Source organism: Aythya fuligula, chromosome 1, assembly GCF_009819795.1.
Source record: "Aythya fuligula isolate bAytFul2 chromosome 1, bAytFul2.pri, whole genome shotgun sequence".
NCBI classification, from domain to species: domain Eukaryota; kingdom Metazoa; phylum Chordata; class Aves; order Anseriformes; family Anatidae; genus Aythya; species Aythya fuligula.
Genome location: NC_045559.1, coordinates 41,312,999 through 41,338,204, shown reverse-complemented (window position 1 = coordinate 41,338,204; position 25,206 = coordinate 41,312,999). Strand labels below are relative to the sequence as shown.

Sequence of the window (25,206 nt, the reverse complement as noted above, 5' to 3'; positions counted from 1 at the left end):
CAAACAGACACCCTTCAGTTTAATGACCCTACAGCAAATTACAATGTAACTCACTTCCATTCCTTCTAAGTCTAAAAACTTACTTCTATGATTTCCTTTTCATAAAACTGAAATAAGTTGATATTGTGTCCTTTTCTGTCACTTGACAAAAAATGAATAAGATAAAACTTTATTTGTCATTCATTTCACATAATCACTTGCAGCTCATTCTTGTTTTAAAGTAAACATCTGCCATGCACTGTTCTTGCCTTTTCTGAATGTCATTCCTTATGTATGCTGGATGCAAATAAATATTTCTGCAGACATGATGTTGCAGAATCATGACAGTTAAACATACTAATGACAGCATGCTAACAACACAGTTTGCTTATGTTACTGATATTAATAAAAATATCTGAACCTAAAAACTTACACAGCTGTTAAATGTTTCTTTGTTTTGGTTTGTGTTTCTGTGAGCAATTTCCATAGATATTTAAAGCAACCAAGCAATGGGGAAACCTTACAAAATTACATCAAAGTCCACTTGTTCTGCTTACCTTATATTGTCCAAATCCTTACTTTTGGAAGCATGATCAGAAATAAAGTCATACTCAATTCAAATGCAATTCTTTCTATATTAATAACGCTGTACAAAATCATATTACTGAGAATTTAACTTTTCATTATGCCTTATAAAATACGGAATTTATTCTCAAAGGGTCCTGAATACTTAAAGACATAATGAGCCAAAAAGCCCGGAGCGCTCCTTTTGACATAATTATTCTACTCTGCATGCATGGATACACACATATTTATGCTTTAGGTAGTTAAATTTAGCATCCTTAGTTTGAAGAAAAATAATAAGAAAATCAGCTACACATTGAAATAGATACTTCTCACTAGAAACTTTTCTTGATAGTCTAACAGATGCCAAAATGAGGAAGGATTTACATCAGAGATTACAAAAATGCAGGATCATTTGAGAATAATAAAAGTAAATGGTGGGAAATGTTAACAGTAACAGCTGTGAAAAGAAATTATGGAAGATTAAAAGTATAGAAGAGAGCAACAATAGTAAAAACGGAGTTTTAAATTTAAATTGCTCCACAAGAGACATTCTTTAATTATGCTTTCTTGAGATATTTGAGTAATAATTGCAAAAACAGTGAGATATAGACATTTATAATTATTTCACTATCCTAAGAATCTACTAATACCGTCAAATCACAGCCAGGAGAATTACAGCAGATCACACGACTGGATGAACCAAGGTAATATTAAGCTTTATTAATGACTTTTTATTAATGACTTTTTTTTTTAGTTTGAACCCCAGAACAGCAATCCCAGGCATCCTTTGTGCTGAAGACAGGTGCAGCAAAGGTATAGGAAGCCTCCCACAGCAAAACTTATTTATAGCAAAACTCCATTTTGACCAAGAAGGTCATAAAGGGCGAGCAGTGTATATATCGATTTTATGTCCTATTATTTATTATTTCATAACTACAGGACAAATATTATTATTTGTATAATTGCCATCGACACGTATTCCCAGAGCTGAATACAGCTAAAATGTTGGGAGATGGAGGTCTGAATGTGTTCACAGAGTAGCGACCATGTATAAATATAAGGACTATAGATAGTCCTTTATCTATAGTAAATTCTGGAAGCAGTAAAATGAACAGGTAATGGTTGCAACATAGTAAAACAGTGATCACATCAACACCAAACTGCAGGGACACATAGCAGAGCAAATTGTTAGCACACTACTGAAACACATGGCATTACACAAAAGTAACAGGAGAGGAAAATAAAGTATGCTGGTCCACTGAACATTATCCCAAAGGGTCCAATTCCAAATACCACCAGCAATTCCACTGTACTGCCAAAACTTTCCAGTACAAGAATAGGCATCTTATTATATTATGATTTTAAGTTTGTCTTCATGATCTCTCTCAGCCTTTTCTGATACTACAATGAAACAGGGCTCTCGGTTCAATATCCCAATGTTCCTTTTCCAGAAGTACCATATTCCAGCTCAAGGTTCATCTACTCAAATAAACACCGGAAGAAGACATATAGTCATTCATGCAGGAAGTTAGTTAATAAATTACAGGCAAAATCTGGAATTATTTTATTATAATTATAATTAATAATGTATTATGGTGATTATGGTTTGGCTGAGAACAAACAGGCCATCCTGAGTGAATCTGAGATAACTGCCAAATCTTCTGCACATGTGACAGATGGTAGAAGCATTTTAAAAACTCCCTGTGCACAAGAACTCTGAAACCATACAAATGGAGCTCAGATTCGATGCAAGAGCAAAGCAGCTGAAGCAGGTAATAAAAGCAATAAAAGCACACTAAGCAGCACAAGTACCTGTACAGCTTTGGGCTTTGTCCAAAAAGAAAAAAAAGGTGAAAAGAATGGTGTGGTGCAGTCAAGAGGTGTGAAGGGAAAGTGATTGCACAACTTATATTTACTGTTGTGAAAGATACAGTGTTTTAAATTTAACATGTATAGGGTATGGAAGGACAACCTGGTTGAACTCAGTGGATCTACATTACCTTCTCAAAAGGGCTTCATTAGACTTGCTTAACAGTTTTTATGGACAATGCAGGGTGGTTTGGACTGATTGCAACTAACTTTTCAATAAACTTTACTCTTTCCAAGAACATAATTCATTCTGTGTGCTTATGTTTAATCTCTTTTGGCTCATCTTACTTTGAAAAAGGTTTTGAACTACAAGAATGTTCCTCAAATACTCCCTCTAAGAGTCCCGGAGGGCAAATTCTGGAGTGTAGAGCAGGAAGACAGAACAGTAAATGAAAAGTAATATGCCACTGAGAATTCGCCCAACCACATCTCTGCTGCAAACAATTCATCTTGTTCTATAACTAATTTCTTTTGGTATCTGAAGCAAGGTAACTCACAAGGAAGAGGCATTTATAGACAAAAAGTGTCCAAATTAAAAAAAAATAATATATATATATATATATATATATAAAGAACAATATAGCCATTGACATCTGATGCTGCCAGCATCCCTTCATCCTTTCACTTAACCATTACAATTCTTTCCCCAGAACAAGCAACTATGCTGCATTCCTTTCTTTAGCAATATGCTTTCCAGAGCAGTATGCAAGCAACACTCAAGCCTTAACTTATGTTGCATTCACGTATTTAACTTTTTATGAAGTTGTTCAAAGGGCAATTCAATACTATTATTTGGATGAGCTCTTTCAGGCTACATAAGGAGATCCTTGAACACTTCACTTTCTGACATTCAGCAAATAAGAAGAAATGCAGGTGCCATCAGAAATTAGTTGAGAGTGAAATGAAGATGGGGACCTGACTGTCTTTTTACACCGGTACCATGCCCTTAATTTTAATGAATTATTCCTGATTTATCCATGAAATGAGAATCACACCGAAAAACTATATTTTCCAGAAATAGCATTACTCTTAGAGGTATCATCAGCCCACCCATCTTAAGAGTACTGTACCTCCAGATCACAAAAATAAAAAAAAAGTTGTAAAAAAGCTGTAATTCAGGTTGTCAGAGAAAACCTAAGTTTAATTTTCATGAAGAACACGAAGCTGCTGTCAGCAAAAGTTGCTGGCTCTATTGATGGACAGACAGCTTCTCTCCTTGGGTGCCTGTTAATGTAAATCAGATATTTGAGGCTTATAATTTATTTTATCCCTGCACAGAGATGCCAGCAGAATCCTTTGCAACAGAAAGGCCTGGGAAAATCATGCCAATAACGAAAACGACTTATAATAATGATACTATAGAGAAAATGCATATGTCCTTGTCATATCTACAGGGCTGGCAGAAATGAGAATAATGCTCTTCCACAGAAGTTCATCATGCCAATAGCAAGGAATACCTTGAAACCCTGACAATTCCTTTTTTTTTTTTTCTTTGAGTAAAAAGCTAATATATGATACATGGGATAAGATGAAATCTCAGGTACCCACATTGTTGTGAAGGATCAAAACATCTTCTGACAAACAAAGAATCTCAGCAATCTCTGCACTGCTTCTTTTGACACCTGATATCATATCATAAATTTGACACATTTTGGTGAAGATCAGGATAAACAATTTTCTTCTCTTAAGTGACCTAGAACATTTTTTCTTTGTGACCCATTTTGGCAAAGATGCGTTTTGCTGTCATCAGAACTCATAAAAATTCTTGAGTTTTTCCCACTTCCTAAACACCTGCTTGCTGCTTCAAGGAATAGCATATACACACACACACAAAAAAGTGTCAAGCACCATTAAGGTTGCAAAAATCAAGCACTGAAAAGTCAGAAAATGCTAGAATTGTCTAATCCATAATTTAAATCTGTCATGCCTGTGCATTATGATAAAGTTTTTAATTACATGATAGCACATAGTATGTTCCACGGCACCCAGTTCAGAGGTCCAGAAAAGCACAGGCTTTCATTCTTTGTATAAAGGAAAACAGTCATTACAAGTTAAATCCCACTTCACATCCATAATAGACTTTAAGCTCAGAAATGGTGCTGGGGCTCATTCATGCAGTTTGCTAATGTCAAGAGCAGTACGAGAATGTACAGTGAAGATAGCATATATGTAGATTTTAGTTGTTGAGATCAAATAAATAGTTAATGAATACGAATGAATTTCAATTTTTAAAAGCCTTATGTCTTGCATAACATTGGCCAACTTTTCACTAAAGACCCAAAATAGCCCCCTGACAAATTTGAAGTCCCTGCTTCAAAACGTAGCAAGCGACAGACTCAGAGATGATAGACAGAAACACAGTAGCTTTTGGCATAACATTTTTAGCCAATCTGACAAAGCTATAAACAAACCAAAACAGATCTATGTACTGGGAGATGCCGGACAAGCTCATTAATTTAGAGATGATAGCCTATATGTAGCTTCACATGCAAAACATGTAAGTACCAACACACTATAGAACAAATTAACACGTTACTAAATAACACATCGAAGCAAAGCAAACACAAAGGTTTTGAGTGGCACTCAGGGTTTGAGGAATATGAAGAAAAATTTAAAATCTCTAAATTTGGACTTCCTTTTTTTCCAGAGAAAATATGTGTAGTTTGAAATATGTGTGTGAATATTTCAAGGTGGAAAGAGCTCTAACAAATTCACATTTCAGGTGAAAAAAAGGCATACAGAAACAAACAAACAAAAAAACTATATTAACAACGTTCTCTGTCTTTAATTATATGATTCCCAAACTCCAAATTTTCTACCATCTCTCCCACTTTAAGCTTAAGGTTCTTGTTCTCACATACAGAGCTCCACAAAGGTCCCTCCTGCCCACATCTCATTTCTCATTTTCTCCTTCTGTTACTGCCTGACTTCCATCCAAATTATTTTCTTAAACGCCTACTAACACTTGCTCTGGTCTTTGCATCATGTCATTACTTACATTTCAAATAACCAACCCAAACTATCTAAAATTGACTTTTTTCTGCAGGTTAACAAATGCTAATAAGTCAGCTAAACTATCACTCTCCTCCCCTTCCCCCCCCCCCCCCCCCCCCCCCCCTTTTTTTTTAAGTATTTGGAATCTCTAGATGAAAATTACCTTCTATGTCCCAATGCACTGCATGCACTGTTTGATTAATGATGACTATATCTGACTCACATCACAGGTATGTTTTCACCTTTTTCACTGGAAAACTGTGAGAAATGAAAGTAACATCATAGCTAGATTATTATCCCAGAACTTCTTCAAATAATTTGCTGGGTTTGTAAAACCAAAGCTGCTCCACAAACTTTTTGTCCTTTCCTCATTAAACAAATTGATTTTAAAAAGATGGGACTGAAATCAAACCCCTAAAACTCAAGAATGCCAAATTTCACAGCTGCTGCTTATTTTTGTGATGGTCTTACCAAAACCTCAGAGCTGACAGCTCTAAATTCTGCAAAAGTAGGGTTATGGATTTGTATTCCTCAGCGATGGACACAAGCCACCAAATCTGAATCTACTTTCAGCTCAAGGAAAAGAAACAGAAAACCCTTGTCTAATCTGCAGAAATGGGAGTATATTTTTATGCTCCCACCTACATATACATGTATGAGGGCATGATAGTGTTATCTCTTTTCACACTGCGTAAACAGTGGAATATAAACCCCACTTATCGCTTCCCACTGCTCATGAGCAAAACAGGCAGAAAACAAGGCTCTCGTTCCAACCAATCCCAAACATATGTTCTGACCCACTTCATCAGGCTCTCTGCTGCCTAGGGACTGTGTGTCCCTATGATCATCTACTGACAAGCAACCCATAAATTCATGAGTCAAGACTGCAGGCAAGGTCTCAGCTCCTCAATATTTTCTCTCACATATTCAATAATAAATTCTTCCTCTAATTCCCCTTTCTTTGTGAGAAATTTGCTTTTTCCCTGCCCATTGTGGTATTTGGAATATTCAGTGGTCACAAATCTAGCAGTCTTTGAAGCACTTTGAAGTGCTTTCTCTTGCTGTTTCTTGTGAACAGAACAGTGATATATTAGCAGGTATGAAGGATGAAAAATATCTAGAAAGCTCAGACAGCTTTTTACTAGGAAAAGCACCGTTACCTGTCTGCATCCACAGTCACGTCATGAACTCCTCTCTGAATGACATCTCGAGAAGCAGCTAGGTCTGGTATTCGGTTCAGACTTCTCGTATATAGGTTGAGTCCTCCATCTGTCATGTACCTGAAAATAAATGTTTGGTCAATCAGTGGGAAATACAGCCATCTGCCAAACATGTTTCACTCTAAAGTTAATGGACTGTGGAATTCAGATATTTAAGGTAAGGGCTGCCCTGTTGGATGGTAGACTTATATTAAATATTCTCAGCTTATGTACCCAGTGCAGGGAGATCAGGTATATGCTCATTTTCTGGGATCATTTACCTTCTTCTGTGAAGGCTTGTATGGAAACCTGCTTTGCTAAAATATATTTATTATTTGCCAAAATAAATTTATTTACATTTGAGGACTGAAGCCCTCAAATTACCTTCATACGTTTTAAGTACATTGTAAGTGCTGCGGTCTTATCAAAGAACAGGACTAGATGAAAAAAGCATAACTCTAACAGAACACAAACAAACATATAAAACCGTACATCTAAATGGGAATAGAAATTGAGAACCTAAATCCACAGTCCCTACTGGGATACAATTGCTTATATATGAAGATAGATGCTGCTGAAGCCCTTACAATGGTATTTAAGAATCTGTTTCTACCTGTGTTCCCCTTTCTTGATTCTTACCACTTCACATTGCAGTAAATGACTAATGAATTCAACAGTGAGAAAAGTGCTGCTTACTCACTAGAGAACCATTAAAAGATGCTGAATTTCAAGCAGCAGCAATGATTTATGGAATGTCTACCTACAGTTTAGTTAGCTCTGTGAGCTGTTTAAATTGGTGCTTATAACTGAGCAGTACCATGAGCCTGTCCCACTCTCAAGATCTTTCCATTATTTTCTTAAAGTACCTTGCATTAAACTGTCTTTCCTCATAGGTTCCTGTTTTAGTGTGTTTTTTGTTTGTTTGTCTTTTCCTGCTCTCTTGCTCTTTTTTGATAACTGAAAAATGTTGGCATACCCCAGCAAGCCTACTTTTAATTTGTGAAAAAAGAAAATTTACAGGCTTAGTGAAAAAAGCACGGTCCCATTGCTGGAAGGATGGTGAAAATGATCTACTGGAGTTCATTCCCAACTCAAACAATCTTTAACACAAGTTCTCCTAGAACCATGAAATGATGCCCTTCAAATCCATCTTTCATCCGAAATCTGTGTCCAAGTACACGAACACTTAACTTCAGTAATTCCACACAGAATCTGAAGCACAGGCCAAGGCACACAAGCACTATTGGTGCTCCAGATGTTGTGTTGGCCCTCGCCCTGCAGTTCCTTCTGGAGATGATTTAATTTAAATCAACTGATCTTTCTGTCCAAGAGACTGCAGGACTAATACAGCAGTTCAGGAGCATCCATCACCATACCCACAATGTGGGGCATGTGAACTGGTCCAGATTTGGAGTGCAAAGATGTGGTAGGCAAGATCTGTGAGACAGCAAAAGCTTGGGACTACATTGTGTCCTGGATGGCAATCTGGATGAAGGTAACCTCACATGCATTAAAATACAAAGGGTTGATTTGTTTATTTTTAACTAAACTCTAAGGTATTTTATCTGCTAGTAAAATCTGGCCTGCAGTTCAAAAAGGGATTTCTGAAACTGTGAAATCTGGAGTCTGTAGACAATAACTTCATATTTGTCTTCAAATGTTAAAATATATATATATATCAATCTTGCACACTAGTTTTATTCTTTTAGTAAAGACAAAATTTATAGCTTTTGAGAGATTATTTAGCAGGGGTGAATTATGCACTAGATTCCAAGGCTCTTAAATTGCATATTAAACTTGGCCATGGTGTGAATGCAATCCAGTCTATACAGATTTTATCCTCTATAAATAAGGCCTGAATGGAGAGACTTAGCAAGTGCAACAGACATTCCTCACACTAATTTCTAATTACTGCTGCATTCCTGTCCCCAGGTACTTAAAGTAATTAAACTGAAAATGGAAGAGGAATAAAGGAGATAAGACTTTACATGCCTCAATGAATCCCGAATTTTCAGACCTTATTAACTTGTTTTTAACATTTACCACACCTAAGAATGTTAACTGAGCACATTGTAACTTACTGTCTATTGAGTCATCCTTATTACTGATGCAAAGAAAAGTCACACAGCAAGATGACTATATTCATTCTCCCAAGTGATAAGCTAATTAATACAATTCATCAGGCACTGCAAAGGACTCCCCCCTCCCCGTTTTTCTTTCTTTCTTTTTTTTTTTTTTAATAAACCCATGCATTCATTAACAGCAGAATTTATATTTTCTTTATGATTAAAGGTATTCAGACATTAAAGTATTACATTTTCAATATTACTTTTCTCTGTTTCTGCATTGTAGACAAGTGATTCTGACCTCTTACTCTTTACTCCTTGTTTTCTTAATTTCATTGTGTTTTCTAGCACACATGAATATGGCATCCTACTTGACAGCTACTAATGCTGTGCTGAACAGTTGATAAGCTTATCAGCACTCCTTCATTTACAGATCATTGAGACAGTGCACCAAGGAGACAGACGTCTTTGCTTTCTTTATAGTTATGGACTTTCTAGAGATCTGTCTTTGGATGCTGCTTGAGGTAATACAATACTCTAGACAGAGGCTGGAACACAAACTTAGATTTGTTTTTAGGAATGCATCATAATTCATCAACCACCATTCTTTAATCATAGCTATACTTCAAAATAAAAGATTAGATTGACAGCAGGAGTCCTAAACATGTACAGAGCCAAGCAGTGCAGTGTGACATAGCCATGGTCTCAGTGAGACTTCTGTTCAAGCCATTGTTACCTCAGACAGCCAGGAGCCTTGAGATGACAACAAGATTTCCACTAAAATAATGTTTTTGGAAGCACTGAACAGTAATTTAAGTAAAATGGTTAAAATGGTAATACTTTTTTTTTTTTTAATGATGCTTTAGAACTTTTAACTCACATAGGAGTGAATAATCATGTTAATATGATCAACACAAAAATTGTTAAATAGTAATTTGAAACTTTTTTTTTCTGTTATCTCAACATAAAGGGCCTATACTAGATATATATACAGATCAACCATAAACTTAACCATCAACAAATATAAATAATTAAAACAACAACAATGACAACAAAGTTTATTTTACAGAGGAAACTCAACTTCCCCATGAAAAAAGTACTTCCTCTCACTATCACAGGGAATACAGTATGCCAAAGGCAATCAGTAGGCAAACAAAAATGAAAAAAATTGTTACTCTTCCTCCTGGTAAGCTAGGACAGGAACTGATCTATTGTATCAAAAGACATTCCACCAGCTCAGATGATATGCACAGTTGAAAAACTGAGGTAGCTGTTTAGAACACAGAATACACTAGACAGTGTCTAAAGTAGTAACAGTGAAAGACAGGCCTGTCCCCAGCTGCTTTTCATTAGCTGCATCCAATACCATATCTATCATCTCAAATAAAATAAAAATACTGACAGGTGACCCATCTCAGACCAATCGGAGCAAAATGATGGTTTACCAGATAATTATGAAATTCCTAAACGAAATACCTGTGCTCTTATTAAAATTAATCAAAAAGTCATACTGGTGGACCAAGGGAAACCAGCTGATGTGATTTTTTTGGACTTCAGCAAGGCTTTTGACACGGTTTCCCATAGGATCCTACTGGACAAAATGTCCACCATACAGCTAAATAAAAACATCATACAATGGGTGAGCAATTGGCTAACGGGCAGGGCCCAAAGGGTTATGGTAAATGGGGCTGAGTCAGGCTGGCGGGCGGTCACCAGTGGGGTCCCTCAAGGCTCCATTTTAGGGCCGGTACTTTTCAATATTTTTATAAACGATCTGGATGTAGGAATAGAAGGTATTTTGAGCAAGTTTGCTGATGACACCAAACTTGGAGGAGTTGTGGACTCGAATGAGGGTGGAAAGGCCTTGCAGAGGGATCTGGATAGGTTGGAGAGCTGGGCGATCACCAACCGCATGAAGTTCAATAAGAGCAAGTGCCGGGTCCTGCACCTGGGACGGGGAAACCCTGGCTGCACGTACAGACTGGGCGATGAGACGCTGGAGAGCAGCCTAGAAGAGAGGGATCTGGGGGTCGTGGTAGACAGCAAGTTGAATATGAGCCAGCAGTGTGCCCTGGCAGCCAGGAGGGCCAACCGTGTCCTGGGGTGCATCAAGAACGGCATCGCTAGTAGGTCAAGGGAGGTGATTGTCCCGCTCTACTCTGCGCTGGTGCGGCCTCACCTCGAGTACTGTGTGCAGTTCTGGGCACCACAGTATAAAAAGGACATGAAACTGTTGGAGAGTGTCCAGAGGAGGGCTACGAAGATGGTGAAAGGCCTGGAGGGGAAGACGTACGAAGAACGGCTGAGGTCACTGGGCCTGTTCAGCCTGGAGAAGAGGAGGCTGAGGGGAGACCTCATCACAGTCTACAACTTCCTCGTAAGGGGGTGTCGAGAGGCAGGAGACCTTTTCTCCATTAACACCAGTGACAGGACCCGCGGGAATGGGGTTAAGCTGAGGCAGGGAAAATTTAGGCTTGACATCAGGAGGGAGTTCTTCACAGAGAGGGTGGTTGCACACTGCTCCCCAGGGGAGTGGTCACTGCACCGAGCCTGTCTGAATTTAAGAAGAGATTGGACTGTGCACTTAGTCACATGGTCTGAACTTTTGGGTAGACCTGTGCGGTGTCAAGAGTTGGACTTGATGATTCTTAAGGGTCCCTTCCAATTCAGGATATTCTAACATCATTGGGTGTTTAGGGGGTTAATTTTATTATTTTTAATATGTATATTTCTATGTGGCATCCATAATGCTTTGACGTGTGCCATAATTTGTCAGGAAAATCCTAACGAATTTGCCAATGACACATATTTTCAAATGGAAGAAAGTGCTTACCCACTATTGATGTCATCAGTTCTAAGACTCTTCCCAAGAATGTCTCCATCACTCATGTAGCCACCAGCGTCAACTTCAGAGGACATGTCCAAATCACTACCTCCCTTCTCACTCATGTCGATCTGAGAGATATTTCCAAGGCGAGAAACTGCTGCTCGGCGAAGCGGGGTGGTGTACATGAATCGAGAAGGGTCTGTGTGTATGAAGCGACTCGCACTGCTGCGAGGATAACCAGCACCCAAGGATGGGGCATCTCCTGCCTGCAGCCGAGGGCTGGCCTGCCCTAACCTCCAAGTCACTGGGGTGGACCGGCTTGTCAAGCTTGGTATGCTTCTTCCATTCACCTCAGTTGTCACAGTGCTGTCAAAAGTTGTCTCCAACGTGCTGCCAAAGCAAAATGGAGAAGTCAGTGAACTGTGCTTTCTCTCTTCCTGAGAAAGAAGGAAAAGCAAAGGCTGGAAAATTGTGTGTGTGTGTCTGTCTGTATGCGCACACGTTTGGGTATATAACAACCTTCACTTATAAAAGAACCTAAAATAAATTTTAAAGGTTTTATGGAGATGTATAGGAAGCAACAAGCATTTTTGTGAATGATTGCGTAAGACACTGACAAAAAAAAAAGTACATTGAAGACATTTTTAAGTGGTTGAGGGACTCTAGAAAACAACATGTGTGGTGTCATAGTTAATTTTTCCTTACAAATCTGTAATTCATACAGCAAGTAATAATGCTCTTCTATAGACCACATTTGTAGCAGTCTACACATAAGCAATATACCTGTGGCTTATCTGGGTCCCTCTAAGGCTGGACATAGTTTCTTCCAAATTCTGTCTCAGGTCTGCTATATTCTTTACAGTTCTCATTCTTCTTGTTTCAGGGTCTTCCCCTGGAAGAAACCAACAAAAGCAGCATAAATCTCAGTGCATACAAACATATAAAGTTGAATACAGTGCATGTATGTGTTCACAGCTGAGAAAACACACACATGACTGTAAATACCTCTGTAATAAAACACATATCCACCTATAAATAGAATTTGGTATGTAACAAACTACACTGAAGAAAGCCCTAGCAATGAATCCCTGATAGGGCCCAAATCTGTTAATGAAACTCAGATTTATAGTGTTGGGATTTTTATCCACTGTAATCACGGCACAATGCAGCCCCAGACCACTTAATACATTACACACACCCTTTTTTACTCCTTGACATTTTACATGTCTTGGTAAGAAATAAAGCCACAGTAAATATGTGTCTGGAAAGAACTGGGATGACTGTTACAACAGCTCTTCAGTATGCACTTAACATCCAGGCTATTTCAGAGTACTCTTAAGTTGGGCACCTAATAAAGCATCTTTCCTGAACTGAAGTAGGAGATAATGTTTTACTTGAGATAAAACTCAGAACACTCCAAACACATGCATCGTTTATACAATTATGGAATTTAGCTTTCTTTGGGAATCCACTGTGACAATTTAGTCTGGTTTTCTGAAAAGAAGAGCCCACAAAACTTCACCTGAGACATCCTGAATCATGTATATTTCATGCAATCACCAATATATACATGTATATATGTATATCATGTTAGAAATTCATAATCCTGAAAGAAGCATACATATATAAAGATTTTGAAGTCATACATGAAGATAAAGAAATGAATCTTTTCTAGCATATTCATATATCAAGGAATATTAATTCAGTCTTCTTTTGTAGAATTAGGGAATTTCAAAACAAAAACTGTGACAAAGTAACTGATTTATTCTGGCTGTGTCCCATACATGTTGCATGAAAGAAAGCTAGCAAGAAGCATTATTATTATAGTTATGTGTACAATGCTCAACATGGTGTGTAAATTTCTTTTCAATTCCATCAATGAAACATTTCAAGTCATACCTCACCTTGCTAATCTTACTGCTAATTCTCAAAAGTTATCATCAATAATGATGTTGTGCAGTCACTAAACATATCTGCAATATTTAACTCTATATTCCAGCACTCCCATCCAGAGCAAGCTTCTAAGTTATTTACAACATTGAGAAATTGTTTCATCTTTGAACACATCTGTCATGAGTGAAGTTAAACTCACTTTTTCACCATCACTTGTGAAGTTAAACTCAACATCATACAAAAATCAAGATCAGAATTTCAAGCACGGGCAAAATACCATATAGCACTATAGTATTACAGTATTGTAAAATGTAAAACACAAATGAAGATATACATCTTCAAGTTACTGTATTTTTTATTCTGTTGCAATCCTTCTTCCTTCCATGTTTGTGTGTAAATTTAAGCAAGTATAAATTCAACTAAGGTGATGTCTCTGAGGAAAAGCATCGTTTACCACGCAAATGACAGATAGGGAATATCAGGGGACAGGAGAACTGGGGAATAGTCAAGGTATTCTAGAAATGTTAAAAAAAAAAAAAAAAAAAAGTCCAAAGGTCCTACAGAAACAAATTCTAATAAAACAAAGTATCTAAATGCAATCTCTGTTTGAGGGCAAATGTTAAACACACTAAGGTTAAGTTGCAGCAGAAACACAAGCATTGGTTTAGCATAGGTTTACAACAAGCATGTTTAATATAGACAGTGACATTTATTTCAAATATAAAGGAGAACCTGCAGAAGCAAATGGTATTTGAACAATGGTTCACTTAAGCTTTTTCAATTTTGAATTTTGAGGTCTTTGAGCTCTTTGACAAACTGAATTGCTACTGTACCTTCCCCTCCAGCCCAGCCTTGTGATTGCCTGATCACTGTGCAGGTACTTAAAGAAAATCTCAGCTCTTGGCAGTACATGGAAAGAAGTTACTCCATATAGATTCCATATACACTTTCTGTCTTCCTTGATAGGCCAAGGATGCGTGGTACTAGTCAACATACTCTGCAGTGGTGGTTCAATGTCAAGCTAGCTTTGGCGGCAATGCCATTTTGAGGTTTTCCCCACCACTGTCTATGCCTGCTGTCCTCTTTGCTGCAGCCAGAAGTCCTTCAGGAAATGCTGTTAGACTGTTTTATTGCTCTGAATCAATTATCCTATGGTTTCATGGTCAAACAGTCCATAAATCTCTGGGTTGGCAGCAATGGAACTGACAGTGTGGGTAGAGACAAATGGTGATACAGGCCCAACCCTGTTGCCAAACTCTCTATCTTGTCAAGGCACACCCTGGCAGCATGTCCATCCACAAAATTTTGCTCCATAAAATAAGATGTCTGTGTGCATTTTCACATGTAATACCCTGAAGAAGGCAAATGTTCACAGTCAGATTGAAATTACCCCTCTTGCTTCTGTTTCAAGATAGGCATGTACTTGGCCAAGCACCTTGCCATGCATGTACATGCATGGATCCCATATGCTATTTACAGAAGTTTCTACACCATCCTGGAAACTCCCATGGGGCAGAAGCTGTGTACCAAGGCTGTGCTGGAAACCATTAAATCCTGTTAGATTGAGCCTGCTGTTGGTAACTCACACAGTTCCAAGGCAGACTGTCCATGACTACCTCCACGCAGTTGCCTATGGTGTGCTCAGTTCCTCACTGTCATGGCATTACCCCTCCAACAAATGCACTCAAATTCACTTTCAGGAGAGGAGCACATTATCTTCCTGCCACAATACCTGTATCGGGGACACGAAAGACCTGCTAATCTGCCCTTCCTCAAACCCGAGGTGAAACAGTAGCTTGCATACAAGGTATAAACCAATATTCTGTTGAAAGACAAGTTTCAGGGTGTTGAGCAGGCAGAATTAAGGTAAAACAACCATTTGCCTCCATACTTATTAGAGGAACTAAATATAATCCATATGTGCAGTGACTTTGCCTTTTCCTTCCTGTTTATCTTTGCCAGTTGTCCTTTGTTGTATGTTAACACTGCAAATTCTTGCAGCAAAAATGACAGCAACTATCTTTTTTAATATATATTGCACAATAACTAGCATAACAAAGCCTTAAGGTATAATTGCAATACCAATAATAATAATAATAAATAGGTACATATATATGGCAAACTGACAAAATATGTTTTCAGAGAGAATAATGTTTCATCTTTAGACAAATAACACCATGAAAAAGTAGCACTCCTCTATCTTAGAAAGGTGGGAATTTTGATGTCTAATCTCTTTATCTCTGAGCGACACAAGGGGTAATTTCAAAACCATTCCACTATTTTTTTTTTCCAAAAAATATTACTGGAATTTTATGATCTTGAAATACTATATGGTACTATGTACAAAATACTAATTACCGTAACTATAAAGTGTTTTCAAAATAACTGTTCTTTTTCCTTTCCCTTTTTCTCTTAAGGCTATATTGATAGGGTTATGACGTACCACTGATTAATAAGTCAGAAAGTATAAACAATTGAACGTGATGCTTGAGAAATTTTCTGCAATGAGTGCAAGACCCTCAGACCTGACTTGCACCTGATGTTACCTACATTTTCAGGACAGCACTGTGGCTCCTCACATACATCAAGCCTTCTTCAACAGGACCATAGGGATGAAGAATACACACATTATTCTGAAAGCCAGATAAATCTTGTCTGCCAGAAGAGACACTATGGTGCTTATTGCAGCAGGATTTAGGCTCATTGTATGGGTTCAAAGGGAACCCAGACTCTCCTCAACACTCTCTTATAGCAAAAAGCACTACCATCATACAGTGTACCCTTATTTGCAGGCACTCATATATCAGAAATGGCTTGTTATCTCAAGTGACTCTGTTTTGCATATTGAAGAAAATTCATTCTATTTCATGCATAGAGAGGATGGGATAAGAAAGACTAAAACTAGGGCACCATGAAACTTTCTTTCAGAATTCCATTCCTCTTACAAGAAAGTCTAATGTAAATATTTTACTGACCCCATGACATATAATCTGCTCAATCACTTGTAGTTTCATCATTTGTGTTAGACATAACCATTCCAAAATATTGTCCCCAAATTCCTTCTTATAAGCAGTGAAACACTACAGGTTCTCTCAGTAAATTTCTAGAGAAGATACTCCTCTTTTTTTTTTTCTTTTTTTTTTTTCCTTTTTTTTCTTTTGTGTGAGGTACATACACAGGAAATCAAAAATAAACATCTTACAGAAATCACTAATCACCTAGGTTAAACTTTTACATTCAATATTCTGAAGCTTACCCATAATTGCACATTTAAGAATAACGTTCATGATCATTTTAATACTTTCATGCATGTAATTACAGCCCAAAGCAGAAAATGAGAGGATAATAATTCCATTAATTCTGTGATGTTCACAAAAGAATTTACAAACAATAACCAGCTTCCCAGAGAATTGTTTGCTCTTAGACATTAACTCCACTCACAAAGTAGAGTACCAATATTAGTCTGCATGTGGGGAAACTGAGGCTCACGAGAGAACAGGGATTTGTTCTGTGACACAGCTGAAGAGGAGCAGAAGGTGGAGAGCTCAGCTGCCTTTGCTAACAGTAATCTCTAGAAGAAACCCTTTCTAGCACACAACTGTAGCCTAATATAGTTTAAAGGTAGACATAAAAAGAGAATACTTGTTTCTTTGTTATTTAGAGATGATAGCTTTTTAAATTACATGTAGAGCAAAAATTTTATCCTGAATTTAAACACTCTCAGGGCTAACACATCCACCAGAAAAGAACCTCCAGGTTAGACGTGCTATATAACCTTGGAAAAGCAAGCAGACACTTCAACCATTTGACTGGCTGAAGAACAAAGCTTTGGAAATGAACACTTTGAGCACTCTTACAAAGGACTGAGAGATGAAAAGTAAAGCCAGTAACACAGAAGCCTTTTGAAGCACCTATGACGCTGGACTTCAAATGATCACTGGCATGTACTGATACAGCTAAACTGTGAAACCATGGCACTAACAATTCCACATATATGGATGAAATTATCAGCAGAGGGAAAGGGAAAGCAATAATGGACAGTTTGTAGGTAGGCCAAGACATTTTCTATCTAAACCGAACTTTGAATTTGAGATTACAATTTAAAATTCATGAGGATGAATGTCATGAAAATTAAATTATTTTACAGTGAACTAATAGTACCTAAGTGTTTCACCTTATTTTTTCAAACAGCTTAAGAAAACTCACTCAATTATTCACACACAGTTACTGTCCATGCACTCATCAAAAGTGATTTATGCATTCATCTTAATTTCATGCAGTCTTCAGAGGTAAGAGTAAGCAGGCTAGCAAGAAATGACTAGACCCTATTTTTGCATACTATGGCAAACAAACCCAGTTCTGTCTCATAAAATCACTGTCAAGATCAAAAATCTGCTCCATGCGAATATGTGCACGTACTTTGGTCTCCTCCTTCCCTTTCTGACTTCAAGTCAAAGTTAACTTACCTAAAATATCAGTATAAAGGACCTGTTCTAGGTCCCCCAGCATTGTTATTATGACATCTTCATCCAGATGTGCAGTCCCTTCACGCAAGCAGCCTTCTTCCTCCTCCTCTGCCCAGTTCCTGCTGGGGAAATGGGACGTGCAGGTTGCATTTTCATCATCTGATTTCCCCCTCTCCTCATTATCAGTCCCAAAGCCTTCATCTGTATGCCGATCTCCTGACCTCCTGGATGTGCTGTTTCCAGCTGGTGGTAGCACCTGGAACGCTTGGGGTGTGGTGAGACCAGAGTGGCAGAGAGAGTGTACCGAGTGTGAGAGTGCCTTGGAAAGTGAGCTTTTGTTCCCAGCTTCTGCCTCCCGCTGATGGTAACTCTGGCCGGACTTGGAGGCGTTCCCAAACCAATTCTCCCTATATGAGTATCGCCTCTTCTCCCCTTCACTGGTGAGCGTGAGATTGGTTAGAGACTTCTGCTTCTGTAGACGAACACACCCGCTTCTAACCTCCTTGCCTTTAAACACTGACAGTTCAGCAGATCGCTGCATCTTTCGGGCTGTGGCTTCACCTCAGTCAGATTTCATATTTCAGAGACAGGCAGCAGTTCAGCTCTTCAGCAAGGTCTGGAGGTGACCCTCCCAGTACTGCACACTGCACATCCCAGGAAGAACATCCTCGCACTCATAATGAAAAGCACAGCTCAAACATACAGTGTATGTAGTGTAAATGACGAGACAGACACAGTCATTTTCTTTAAAATTATGCTGCTGTTTCTGCTAAGCCACTTCTCCCCCGTCACATTAATCTGCCGTACTTACAGTCATTTTCACTTGGATTTCTCTCAAGCAGAAGAGAGTTGATCAAACACTCTGCTCCAGCACAGAAGTAATCCCAAAAGCCAACTGTGTTTTCCCCTCTCCATCCAATCACCGGTCTCATCAGAGTGGTGGGCCTGCATCTCTGTCTACAGCTGCTGAGGTCTGAAATCCAAAGTAGGCACAAGTGCTCTCGGGTGTTTTTTCCCCCCTCTCACCAGATCATGACTGATCCCAGCGCATGGCTCTTCACTTCAGATGGGCTGACACAGAATTGCAAGTACAGCCTCCACGTCAGAGCTCAATAAAGAGCCAAAATTAACCACTGAAGCAAAGCTCTGCACAAGCTTCCTTGCATTTTAGTATTCAACCTGCATTCCCAGATATATGACTCTTCTCTGCTACTGCAGCGAAAGCTGCTGGCTGCCATGGCAGCAAACATCCTGGTGAATTAAACCGGAGACACAGAATCCTCTGCCCAGTTTACAGTGCCACAGGTTTCAAGAAACAGCTCCACCTGAACGGGATACTACAGTCATAGACCTAGCTCACAGTCAAATGATATTTTTCTCCCTGAAAGGTAAGGATGATGAACTATTTCTTCCATATCATTGCTATTCCCTGTGCAGGAAGCTAAAAGCAGATTTGCAAATGGACCTTGAGCCTTGCAATTTCTGTTATAAATAATAAAAAATATATAATTTAAGATAATAAAGAAGTTAATAAATGGAACACAACAGCACCTACCCAGTAAGGTGATTTATAAATATTTTGTTTCTTTCTGCTTGAAATATACCCTTTTTGCATCTCTGTGAGATTCAGAGGCTAGTACAGAATTAAAAAGCTGTGAAAAAAATCACTGCTTCACAATCTTCTGAATAAAAACATATTAAAAGAAATAGTATTTTTCTTATAAAACAATTCAATATAATGTCTGAACTAAGTTCTCCAGATCTAAATTTTGTTTTTAAATAATATAACAAGAATGAAAGAAGATTTTAAGTATATACCTTTTCTCACAGTGAAAAAGATATTAGTTCCAGAAAAAAAAAAAAAAAAAAAAAAAAAAGATAATAAAGAACTACCTGAATTGACTTCTAATTTCTAAATGCAAATATTTTATCTAGGGGCAACTGATTTCATAAAATGTTATAGAGAAATCTACAAACCTGAAAATTGCTATACAAGAATATACTGCTTTTGTCAGCATTAAAATATGCTTGTCTCAAATCCCTGGGAAACCTTGACAGGGAAGTAACCTTTAAAAATGCCACCCTAAGAAATACAGACTACGCAGATACCCTGAATGAATAAATGGATGTTAACAGAATAAATGGATGTTAACATTTAAAGGAAATGTATATTTTTTCCTAGAAAACCCTCATAAACACAGAACTAATCTAGGAAAAAAAAAAAAAAAAAAACAAACAGCAGTCTCAAGCAACGATGAGTTTCCATATTGAATCACTGACACATTCCTAGAAAGACAGGGACCACAACAAGATGAGATACCACTCCTCCTCCTCACCTTGCCCACAAAATCAAAGTTAGAAGGGAGAAGAAGAAAGCTGTCCCCCTGAGTATAACATAGTCCCAAATATTAAATGTCTGCCACTTTATCAGCAGGGAAACAAAATGTAACACTTGAATGGTTGCACCATTGAATTTACTCCCTGGGTCTGCTGGGCATGGTGGCATATCATAGAATCATAGAATATCCCGAGTTGGAAGGGACCCATAAGGATCATTGAGTCCAACTCCTGGCACCACACAGGTCTACCCAAAATTTGAGTGCACAGAACAAATGTTTCTTAAATTCAGACAGGCTTGGTGCAGTGACTACTACTTGCCTGTTCCAGTGTGCAACCACCCTCTCGGTGAAGAACCTCTTCCTGATGTCTAGCCTAAACCTCCCCTGCCTCAGCTTGACACCACTGCTGCAGGTCCTATCACTGGTGATTAAGGAGAACAGGTCGGCACCTGCCTCTCCACTCCACGTCACGAGGAAGTTGTACGCTGTGATAAGGTCTCCCCTCAGCCTCCTCTTTTCCAGGCTGAACAGGCCAAGTGACCTCAGCCGCTCCTCATACGTCTTCCCCTCTAGGCCCTTCACTATCTTTGCCATCCATATGGGCTCTTAAAAGATTTTTTATGACCATGCGTGTGCCTGCAAGAACTTCATGCACTGGAGGGGATGCTCATCCTGCCCAGGCTCTGGCAGCAGGGCTCCAGCACTGCCCGAAAACTCCTGTGCTGGAACACGCTACCTGCACACATCCTGGCGTCGTGGCAGGAAGCCCTGTGGGATGGCTGAGAAGGACACTTGAGAATGTCAGAAAGTCCTTGAAAGGCTGTCTTTGGAAGACGGAAATTGCACATTGAAAGGCAAACTCACTCTTCTTCCACTTAATGCTTCTGAAACCTCAGTTTATATTAGACGTAATACACCATTCACAGTCACTATGTTTCAAATGATTTGGAAGGACAATTAAGTGGTCCTGCACAGCACTGCAGAATCAAAAGAGCAGGGTCTTTTCCTTCCATAAACGGCAAGGCTGAATCTCCCTGATACTCCAAATAAATGAACAGCAACTTCCTCACCTGCCCTTTCTTGCCCGGACAGCTACCACCCATGGCTGGTCTCTGTGGCCAGCTGTAGGTGGCCATGTTCTGCCTTCATGCTGAGCGTGCCTGACCACACAAAGCAGTCGTGACTACAGTGCTAGATCTGGCCTCCCTTAGCTCTGCAGACAAGACTAAGCATTTCCCTGCTAAGGAAGTACTGCATGGTGCAGCACTCAGCTCTCAGCATGGACAACCAGACACCAGTCTGCTAGAACTAGCCAGGCATATTTAGTCCTCTTTCTAGCAGGGAGCAGAAAAACTTATGGCAAGGGATGAAATATCTTCACCTGGTGAGCTGCACCAAACCCCCTGTACAATGTTGTCACCCCACTCCAGGCTGCCAGGATCTTGGGTAGGGGTGTAGCTGAGTCCTGGGCCATTCAGTGGGCTTCGGTGACTGCTGACCTCTTACTTTCCCCACCTGAGCTATCCTCTGCAGCCCTGCTTCAGCAGGACACAGGTCATGAGCCACTGTCCAGGGACAGGAATGACATTTGTGCTATATGGGAGCCACACAAGGGTAGCTGGCAGCTACCTTTTCCTTTTGTACCTATGTTAAAAACACAATGAGTCACATGCTGGGATCTGGAGGTACTAGGGCTACTCACAAAACCTTCCTTCAGCCCTCATGTATACAAACAATATAAACTACAGTCCTTAATTTCTTATATGAAGCTTTTGATTATATGAACTTTTCTTCCATGAATCCCACTACCTCACTTGGTATACAGATCATCATGATCATCCTTTGAGCAGATACATACGTATATTTGGACCAAGTGCTCAGCACAAATAGCACTGAATTTATCCTCCTGCTTTACCATACCATCTCTGCAGGCTATTATTCAGGAAGGTATAAAATTGCAATGTGGAAAATTCTCATGTTTCCTTATTAAAAATACTTTTTGCAAAACTCATTCTTCTATTTTAAATGTATGAAGTAGCAATGAACAAATAAATCTTTCTAAACTAACCAGACAGTATAGGAGACCAGAGGAGAGCAAATGTCACAACGAAGCATTATTCCCCAACTACCTTGCAATTTGATGTATTCTTCACTCAGCACACAGAAATACGCCTAAATAAAGAACAGCATGGGAATTTCCCCAACCCATCACTATCAGTGTAATGTATCACATTATTTTTACTGTCTCTTTCATAAAAGGAATTATAACAGCTAGTAAACTAGGGACAAATTTTGCTGTCAGATAAAACATTCTTTGAAGTCTCAGTACATAGTTTGGAGATTTTCAAATGAATTATGTAATAGAACTGCAAATTTATAACATTCTGAGTTTCTTCATCCAAGCTCACTTGAAAACAAATTTGTAAAATATTTCCATACATTATTGTTTTTCTATTTCTCTATTTTTCTCCTTATTTCTATTTCATAGAGAATATAAGAAGCACAGTAAACATAGAGCTTGAAAAAGAACATTGTTATGCTAATTCTGCCATTGATATTGGCATATAACTCATAAAATTACTCTCATTTCTGCTTCATCCCTCAGATTTTTTATAATTAGTCAATATTTGTAAATTCATGAATAATTATTTAATCTAACACTTTGCTTTAAGCTCTTTGAACATATAAGCACCTGTTAAAGCCAAACGTTATCACTGATTTCATAAAATCACACTTTGTAGTTACAGACATATACAGTTTTCAAAGGATTTTTAAACGATTAGCTTCCTGACATCCTTTTCCAATAAATTTGCAGCAGAAACACAAATACTAGATAAGAAAGTTTAACCACTTTGATCCTAATCATATCATGAAAATCAAGAGTCAAACTTGATTACTGCTGTTAGCCTTCCTTTTCATTTGTATTTTCAAATCCTGTCTGCAAAAATTATACTCTTGTTTTGCAGAAAATAATAATAGTCTTATTGAGGCAACTGGTACATAAAGTACATGCAAGAGTGTTCATACATGACTCCCGAACAGGACATTAGTTAGGACTCCAAAACTTCTGTCTGGGATTTCCTGGACAGAAGTCTCCACATCTGTGTGCCACATGTGCAATGTGGCAAACACATGCAGAATACACTAAAATTACTGTATGGGTGACCCACACCTGCAAATCTACAGCAGGCTCAGCTGTGCAAGGATGTCACCAGCACAGTGCCTGCAGAGGGGATCCAAGGTGCGCAGGAGGTTGTTACACCTACTGTGTGTGTGCTGTGTTGCTGATTTGCATGCACATCATGGAAACATCTGGGGCTGCTCTGGCTGGACTGTGGAATATTCAGAAAAAAAAAAAAAAAAAAAGGCAGGAAAAAAAAGTCTGAAGCACTTCAGATCACAGATGGAACAAATTCCAAGCAGAGATGGAGGAACTGTGGAGAAACACAGATTTACAGTAGCTCTACCAAGAGGCAGAACTAGCTTTAGGCATAAGCCATGTGGGAAGTTATCTAGGGCAGCAGACTTGTAGGGACAAGCAAACAAGAGACTATTTAGGTTATCAGGGCAGAAGCTCTGGATCCATGTCTACACTAGCCTCGCTATCTCCCCTACCTTCTAGCACCATCATCCTCCCTCATGGCTTTGCAAGTAAAACCAAGTCATCGTGTGCCCAGTAGAAGGCAGTAAATAAATAGAAACAATGAGCTGCACTAGGGCTCTATCCCATCCTTTCACCAGCTCTCAGATGGAAGAGAGGAGTTGCTTTTAATTTAAACAGCTCCCTTAGAAACCATGAGGAAGACAAAGCAGAGGAGAGCTGGAAACTAGCCCTAGAGCTTCTCACTTTCCCCATCTACTTCCCCCCATCATTGTTGTTGAGATGGTGGCAAAGAAATGTGAATGGCCTTGCTGGGCACAGAGAACAGAGCTGGTTCACCACTGGAGCAAGGGAATTAGCTTTATTTTAATGTTAAGAATTTTAATAATTTTGTCCGCATCCAAGTTTTGGAGAAATATAAATACAATACATGTGGGACAGCACTTCACAAACTCTCAGCCTTTCAGTGGTTTCCACAGATGCTCAGTCCCTTGCATGATCCTTATTCATCATGTTTGACTACCAATATATTGAGCTAGTATGTTTGGCTACAAAGTCACAAAAGAAGCTTCAGATAATGCAAAAATTATGTCCATCAGTACAAAAATTATGCAGCAGTGGAAGTGTTCTGAGAAAGATAGTATCAATGTGAAAGAGGTTTTTTTTTGTTTGTTTTTGTTGTTGTTGTTTCTTTTTTTTTTTCCACAGAAGTTCACCAATGGCAACATCACCAGTGACTTGGTGATAGTTCACCAATGCAGACAACTATCTATTCAGCAAATGTAGTATTTGATCCATTTATTCTTTGTGCTGCTAACAGCCAATTACAGGTGGCACACATGTTTTCCTCTGCATACCACAAAAACTTGACATTTTTTCCAGTGATTCTGCTTTGCTGCCTGTTGTGTCAGTCAACTGCTAATGCCAGAGTCTGAATAATCAGATTAGAAACATCTCTGATGCCTAGTGCCTTTATGCCATTTTTTCCTTTTTGATGCTGTTCCATTTCTGTTCAGAACAGTAAAAAGCCAGGAGACATGATATCCTTTTTGATCATTTCAGCAGGTACTGAACTGATTTTTTTTTTTTATCATCTCTTTAGATAATTCCTTGAAGCATCCTTTGAATTGCATAAGTGTTTCAATTTATACTCTTTGTACATTCAAGAACAAAGAATCTGTCTTCTGGATTAGTTCAACATTTATTTTTTTTTTAATTTTACTTTAAGAAATACCATTGTAAAATAACTTTAACAGGCATGTGGTGCCTCCAGGGAATGCTTCACCAGGTTTCAGTGTGACATTTATCATAAAAGATGGTTGTGCAAATATGAGATGTTAGACTTAGGAAACTTTTGAAGCGACTAAGACAAACCAGGACAAAACCTCAATTTCAGTATGAATCAG

The 25,206-nt window shown here is 38.6% G+C and overlaps 1 protein-coding gene across 8 annotated transcripts in view; it reads right to left on the bottom strand.

Moving 5' to 3' along the window:
• The window catches only part of NAV3 (neuron navigator 3), a 413,471-nt gene that overhangs the window by 98,239 nt on the left and 290,026 nt on the right, over positions 1 to 25,206 (bottom strand). For 6 of the 8 annotated variants that reach the window (XM_032199553.1, XM_032199563.1, XM_032199609.1 and 3 more), the window contains exons 10-12: positions 12,285 to 12,393; positions 11,508 to 11,891; positions 6,570 to 6,689 (exon numbers count right to left, since the gene is read on the bottom strand). In XM_032199553.1, coding sequence (XP_032055444.1) covers positions 6,570 to 6,689; positions 11,508 to 11,891; positions 12,285 to 12,393 — 613 coding nt within the window. Of the gene's footprint in view, positions 1 to 536; positions 558 to 6,569; positions 6,690 to 11,507; positions 11,892 to 12,284; positions 12,394 to 25,206 lie in introns of all 8 variants that reach the window. The other 2 variants (XM_032199592.1, XM_032199544.1) reach the window with 1 other exon arrangement.